Source organism: Xiphophorus hellerii, chromosome 18, assembly GCF_003331165.1.
Source record: "Xiphophorus hellerii strain 12219 chromosome 18, Xiphophorus_hellerii-4.1, whole genome shotgun sequence".
Taxonomy (NCBI): Eukaryota; Metazoa; Chordata; class Actinopteri; order Cyprinodontiformes; family Poeciliidae; genus Xiphophorus; species Xiphophorus hellerii.
Window position 1 is genome coordinate 14186236 of NC_045689.1, and position 7134 is coordinate 14193369.

At 38.5% G+C, this 7134-nt stretch overlaps 1 protein-coding gene across 2 annotated transcripts; it reads right to left on the reverse strand.

Annotated features, from left to right (window-relative positions):
• Positions 1–530: 530 nt before the first annotated feature.
• On the reverse strand, positions 531–6123 carry LOC116707885 (microtubule-associated tumor suppressor candidate 2-like). Of its 2 annotated transcripts, none has more exons than XM_032545563.1 (9): positions 5957–6123; positions 3474–3540; positions 2973–3187; positions 2737–2842; positions 2587–2660; positions 2405–2503; positions 2204–2323; positions 1792–1892; positions 531–836 (listed from the first exon to the last, which is right to left on the reverse strand). In XM_032545563.1, the coding sequence occupies exons 1-9, from the start codon at positions 6011–6013 to the stop codon at positions 629–631; spliced, it is 1047 nt and encodes a 348-aa protein (XP_032401454.1). In that variant the 5' UTR covers positions 6014–6123; the 3' UTR covers positions 531–628. The 2 variants fall into 2 exon arrangements, with proteins under 2 accessions (XP_032401454.1, XP_032401455.1); XM_032545564.1 differs by having other exon boundaries at positions 1792–1889; positions 5957–6116.
• Positions 6124–7134: the final 1011 nt, after the last annotated feature.

Below are 7134 nucleotides of genomic sequence, written 5' to 3' on the forward strand. Positions count from 1 at the left end.
ATCGGAAGACAACCCATGCTGCAAAGATAGTCATACATCTACAGAGTCTACACACGTAATAACTCATAATATACATACACTGTATTGGCAGTAAAGTGGAGTTATAAATGGTTTGGGGTTAGATGACTTGGTATAAATCATACACTCATGATAAATGAAATGTTTCTACATGAAAATGTTAAGAACTGAAGTTGGCTTTTTCTGATAATACTGCCAACCCCCAGGTGGACCTTGCTGGTGGGAGGGAATGGATGACTGAAGGCGCTTCATGTTTTTTGAGTTTACTATGTCTTATTTATCCATCATCCTGAGAGCTGGAGGAGAAGATGAAAATGTAAATGGAGGCGATAAACATGTAAATGAGGCACTGCGATGCTCTCTGAACTTTCACCTGCTGGAGAAACATGCTAAGGTTTTACTCTTTGTGTAATCATCCGTACAATTCATGAGGTCAAAGAAAAAAAAAAGTGTTTTGGAAATGCATCAAATGAGAGGAGATTCTCCCCAAACAAACAGAACATATTACTGTCTCTTTGTCCACTGATTGTATAATATTCCTTTAAAACAGAGGAACATTTTTTCAGAGTTAAACAAAACACTGATAAAATAAGATGTTTGGTACAAACAGTCACTGGTGGTAGGAGTGGGGGCGGGCGGGGGAGCCCGGTCCAGAGGCTGGGTGGTGGATGGGGGAGGAGCTGGGGGTCATGTGTGGACTCAGCTCGCCTGTCTGCAGACGCCACAGCAGCTCCTCGTTGGTGCGGCTCAGACGCTTCTTCTCTTTGCTCTCCATCTCCACGTGCACCTGCAGGTTGGCGTTCTCTTCAGAGAGTTGCCTGAAGTAGAAAAGGGACAAAAGAACATAAGTAAAAAATGTAAGTCATTTTGATAGCTACAGTGTTTATGCCCCTTAAACCTTTAACATTGTTGTGATGCTGCAACCACAAACGTGTGTTTTATTGAGATTTTATGTGACATCCATTACTGAAGTGACAGTAAAATGTCTATAAAATGCGGCATGCATCTCTATTCACACTCATTTATTTAGATATTTTTTAAGATAATCTCTGGAGGAGCTGCAGAGATTCTCAGCACTGATGGGAGAAAAAAAGAGAGACAAAAATAAAGTCTCAATTAGTCAGTGTCAACCGAAATAAGGGACACAATAAACATGGATGAAACTTTTTGGTCTATATGCAAACTGTGTTTGTCAGAAAGCTAACACACACACACACACGCATCATCCGCAATACAACACCCCCACTGTAAAACATGATGGTGGATTGGTGTAATTCTATTTTTTTCTGCAGAGATAAAAAAATAAAGCAGAAAAAACAGTTATAAAAAAAGCTACAGACTACAAAGGACTTGAGAATGGCATTGAGGTTCACCTTCCAGCTGGACAGTGACCTGAAACATGCAGCAATGGAATGGTTTTAATCTAACTATTCTCATGTGTTGGAAAGGCCCAGTCAAAATCCTAAATTTGTAGCAAGACCTAAAAACTGATGTTCACAGATGTTCACCCTTCGACTCAACAAGAGCCATTTTGTACTGAAAAACCTGCAGAAATTTGGTTTTAGAAGTGGAAAAGTGATAGAGACATATGCCAACTATAACTATAACTGTAACTATAGCAAAAACTGGCTCCATGTACAAGTTTCAGACTTTTCAGTTTTTAACTTTATGGTTGTAATGTGATAAAAGGCGAAATAAACTTTTGCAATGCGCTGTGAGTGTTGAACTCAACCTTATTACCTATGTATAATTTAAATGCACATACAAACAGACCTGGACACAGCTTGATTCTTGTCTATCTGCTCTCTCAGGTCTTCGTTCTGCTGCTGCAACACTTGCAGTCTCTCCTCTAGGTGCACATTCTTTTCAGCCTGCTCAAAAACACAGGAGAAAACAGCACAAAACATTAAAGTCTTTAAATAAGTTAAAGCATTAGAATCCATTGAATGATATAGATGGTAATGCCATTTGATTTTACAGTCAAAAAGGTAACGAACGTAATAATCATTTAATTTAGACCATTACTATTTGACTGTTCTTGCAAGGATAGAATTGCATAGCAATTTAATCAAATTCAAGTATATCTTTATGTTTAATTTAATATTACAAAAAAAATTAGGAATAAGACACTCAAAAGTCATTGTTGTTACTTTACAAAATATCCAGAATAAAAGTTGAAGCATACTATTTTCTCCAGTTCAGAAATCTTCAGCTCCTGTTGATGAATTTGTTGATTCTTCATCTCCAGAACTTCTTTAAGGCTCTTCAGGTCCTCATCAATATGCTTATATGGAGCCAAAGCGTCCTGAAAGAGAAGCGCTGTTTGTTCTGCAGGTATTTTCAGAGCTGTCAGTGTGTTATAGTGTTCTGCATCATGTAAACTTACAACTATCTGCTCATCTGTGCTCTTACGAAGAGCTTCTTCAAAGCGTTTGGCTCGATCTCTCAGGCTGCGGTTCTGAAACGTAAGCGTGTCCACCTGATCCTGGAAATCAAACGCACACAAATCTGCAAGGGATTTGCTTTTTTCTGGTGGTAAATTTTACCTTAAAATGAAAAAACGCATACCTGGAGTGAAAGTCTGATCTTCTCAAACTCTTCCTCTAGAGACTTTTTCTGTTGTTCATGAGCCATTTTCAGATCTTTTAAAAGACATAACATATTATCGTCTCAAACTGAGGAATACACACAGGAGAAGTTTTTAAAAGTGCTTCTTACTCTTTACTGTCCTTGCATGCTCCTCCTGCAAAGTGTCCAAAGTGTCATTGTGGGCTGTCTCCATCTCTGTCAAAGATGCCTCATGATTCTCTGTCATCTCCTCAAGCTACAAAGAAAATGTTGAAACATTTTTCAGTTTTGTTTTCAACAAAAAGTTCTTCATTTTCAGTTTTCATGCCAAATCATTAAAATCCTGAGCAAGTGAAGACATTAGAGTCTGTTTCTGCATGCTGCACCTGCTCCTGGTGTCTGAACTGTAGCTCCTCCAGCTCAGCTCGCTGATGGGCCTGCAGGCTCTCGGTCTCCTCTGCGTGCCGAGCCTTCAGCCTCTCCTCCAGCGCTCCCAGCTCGCTCCGCTGCTGAGCCTGCAGCCCCTGCAGCTCAGCCTCAAAACGGTGCTCCTGATCCTCCTTCTCCTGCTGCAGCTGCTCCCAGTGCGCGACACTAACAGCTGGAAAACATACAGAGGTGAAACTGACTTCACCAGATTCAAATGTTGGTAATTGGCTACTCATCAAATGTTCAAAATAATAGATTTAGTACTATGCCTCATCTCATAAATAGTGGATTTTAAATAAACCATTCTGGTTAGCATGTTTATTTAACCCATTTTATGCAGTTGTGTAATTGAAAAGTGCTTAACTCTTATAAATTCAGGTTTCCACCTCCTCTTTTCTCTGAAGAGGTAATCCATCACGTACATGTTGGGAGTCCGGCTCCCTGAGGTTTCCACTTACCAACTTCATCCCTGATTCTGCGGAGCTCCAGGGACAGCTCCCTCTCTTTTACAATGGCGCTCTCATTCTGGAATGAAACAGAACATGACACATTTAAGGAGACAAACTGATGTATTTTATAGGCAAACTGCAAAATGAAAGAATTTTATTTCCATCATGTTCAGCACGATAGATAATGGTCAAGACATTAGCAGGAAGATAAGCTTGGATCCTCAGGGGGCTCTGCCTGTCACAGTTTTAACTATTTTAAACTTAAATTTATTGAGAGACTGATAGGAAAATGTGACATTAAAAGTTAATGTTCCAGATCTAACAAGAACAACAGATTTGGGAAAAAAAGAAAAAGATGATTAAAACCTGATTTACTTCAAATTATTGCTAAAAATATCTTGTAATTGGTAGCAGAGATATACAGTATTTCATCAGTGCTATTATACTGATGTGCCTCCTGTCAGTAATAACATAGAGATAATCAGATAATGTAATTATCTGATGAACAAAGTTCCAGTAATAAACTTCTATCTTTTTTATCAACCCTATCTTTACAGATGTAGCAAATGTCTTAAAAATTTCAAGTTATCTACAACTATAAGCATTTTCTGAGAGGTACGAGGCTTGCGTTAAACTTTTTTCAACTAGCTAAACAGACCCCAGATGCATTGCGCCAATATGGGGCAATTAGGAGGTTTTTGTAGAGGTTAACATCTTGCAACACATTTGTACGGCACACACCTGTAGGTGTTGAATGGCCCAAATTATGAATGAACCAATAAGGTTTTTTAAGAGAGAGAGAGATAAAAGACAGCAACAAGATATCTGATCATAATTAATGTCTGCAGAAAAATATCTAATCCAAAAATAACTCAACAATCCTGAAGAGAGAAAGACTCAGAGGGGAACAAAGTGGAGCTTTTGAAAAATGTATGAAACGGTCAACAGTATGTCCCAGTAGAAATGATGTCACCATCTAAGAGGTTTTCTATGCAGCAGAAAATCATCACTAAGAGACTGGAATGATCTCAAGGGGGATGAAACATGTTCAGCATCATTTTATACACAGAAGCTCCACCCATCCTCCAGGTTTCTGCTTATCAGTTCTCTGTGTTTTTTTTCCTTTTTTATTTCCTGCCTGGCAAAGTAACTTAATCTAATTTAGAAATGCAACTATTGAGTATTTATGTATGTAATAAAATTGTTGATTCAGACTTTTCATGATTATTTTGTTTTGTAGTATCAAAAGAAATCTAGAGTAAAGGGCGGTGACAAGCTATTCCTTATAGAATACCAATACATTTTTATGTAATGTTTCAGGGGCGGGGGGGGGGAAAGTGACATTTTTTAATAGATACATTTTTACATACAGTACAGACCAAAAGTTTGGACACAACTGTGTGTCCAAACTTTTGGCACACATTGACCACAAACTTTTGGTCAATACAGACCAAAAGTTTGGACACACTTTCTCATTGAATTCAATGAGAAGGTGTGTCCAAACTTTTGGTCTGTACTGTATGTCTGACTAAATACCCTTAGTGTAGTGCTACACAGAGGAAAAAATAGCATAAGTTTCTGAAAAACACTAAACAGAGTTAACTAACTTGAAGCAGTCATTTATTCCAGCCTACGTGCAGCTTTAGTTTCAGTGGTGTAGCTGCTTATTTGGTGGGAGTTTTTGTCTTGTAACAATTTAAAGGCCAGGAAGAACACGAGAGGCTGCAAAAAATCTTCCTTGTTAAAGTTTCAACTTTAACAAGGAAGCTTCAACTTTTGTTAAAGTTGAAACTTTCATCCAAAAGTCATTTTAAAACTGCTGTGCTTTGCAACAGTAATTATATTCCTTGGACTTTTGCATTGTTTTTCACAGTATAGCAACAGTTAATTTGGGTTTTCAGGGTTTTGTGTTTGACTAAAACAATGTAATGCAGAATTACTAAATTGAAGGAAAATGATACATGGTTTTCAGAACCTATTGCAAATAAATATCTGAAATATGTCGAGTAGATTTGTATCCGGCTGTTTTGATAATAATTCCCCTAAAAAATATGCAATCAATTGTGTGGGAAGTTGGATGAAGTTTCACATTTTGACAGAAAAGCAAGTTTACAATGGAGGAGTTTAGATCAAAGCATATTCACATGTTAGGAGGAGAGGAGAGACATTGACACAGCACACAGGAATCTGATCGATAAATGCACACACACCCTAACACTGAAATTATTATATCAGAATGAAGCACAGCTGCAAAATTATTCCATGCCGTCTTCCTGGAAACTCAGGCAGCTTTGACTCAGCACAATCCTCCCTAGCTCTTTGCTCTCTGCCTGCTCTGTCGCTAGGAAACAAGTGAACATAATGATCATATAGACGCACGCATTCAGACTCCCACAGCACCAAACACACATGAGCAAAGCTACAAATGCATCAAGGAATCCTCGGTGCCAGACAAAAACAAGCTTACTGCCTGCAGTAGACACTGTCTTTACCGTTTGGTCCAGACAGCAGAGAGGGAGAAAATGAAGCCTGCAGCAGCAATGGCCCATATTAGGCTAGCAAACGGCAGCATCCCTTAGCCTGATGGGGAGGCAGCAGGGACAGATGGGAAGTGAAAAGAAAGATGCAGAAAGAATGTCAAAGCAGAGGGGAGGGATGAGGCAGGCGGAGGAGAGGGAGAGAAGAGAGGAGAGAAGGGAAAGACCAAAAGCTCACCTCGCTGCTTGGTTTGCGAGCATCATTTCTCTCTACTGGAACAAAGAGAGCCAGACCCAGCCCAGCTCTGACTGTCCTCCTCTCAACCCCCCACCAACACGCCCCATACCACAGTCATAAGCATGACAGAGAGCAACACACCCAGACACACGCACACAGCATCTTTGAATCTCTGAAGGCAGACGAAGAAACAGGGGAGTGACCTGATCAATAAATGCATAGATTTTCAGATTAGCGGGAAATATTGGCTTATTATTATTCTTTTTTCTCCTACAGAAGCTGCAGAATTACACAACAGCATACATCTGACAAAAACTGCCTAAATAGTTCAGTCCAAGCACAGTTTAAAACATTTAATACTTTTTAATCAAAAGGGGTTTTAATTCAATCCAGAATGAGCTAATCTACTCATAATGGGTTGGGCTCATAGTAGGACAAATAAAATAAAATCAAAGGAAGAGATAAAAGGACAAGACAATAGTTAAAAAGCAGCACACACAGCACCATTATTAGCATTTGCATAAGTATAATAGGAAATTAACTGAAATATCTTTTATATTTTCCTTAGATTTTTTAGGGAACACCCGAAGTGTTTCACAGTCCAAATTTCAGTATAGGCTTCTTTGAGAATGAATGTGTCCTCTACTATTATATCAGCATAAAAACAAACTTTGGTATAGAACTTTAATTTGGAATTTTTTTTTTACTTTCTTACATACTGAAGATTTTGAACTAATGTATTTGGAAAGCAGCCCAGAGTCAACAAAGCACAAAAAAAATCTACAACAAATCACACAGTGGAAACATCTGAGTGCATTAAACAGTAAATACTTGCAAAGGTTCTTATGCTTCCTTAACTTTTTCATGTAGTGTCACATATTCATAAACTTATACATACAGTATATATGCTACAAGTGTATTTTAATGCGATTCTTATGTGAAATACGAAACTGTG

Coding starts and splice junctions, on each gene's coding strand:
- LOC116707885 (XM_032545563.1), bottom strand. CDS start 6,013: ATGGGCCATTGCTGCTGCAGGCTTCATTTTCTCCCTCTCTGCTGTCTG. Junction 3,541..5,956: donor TCTGCTGTCTGGACCAAACG/GTAAAGACAGTG, acceptor GTTTCATTCCAG/AATGAGAGCGCCATTGTAAA. Junction 837..1,791: donor AAGAATCAAGCTGTGTCCAG/GTCTGTTTGTAT, acceptor TTTCTACTTCAG/GCAACTCTCTGAAGAGAACG.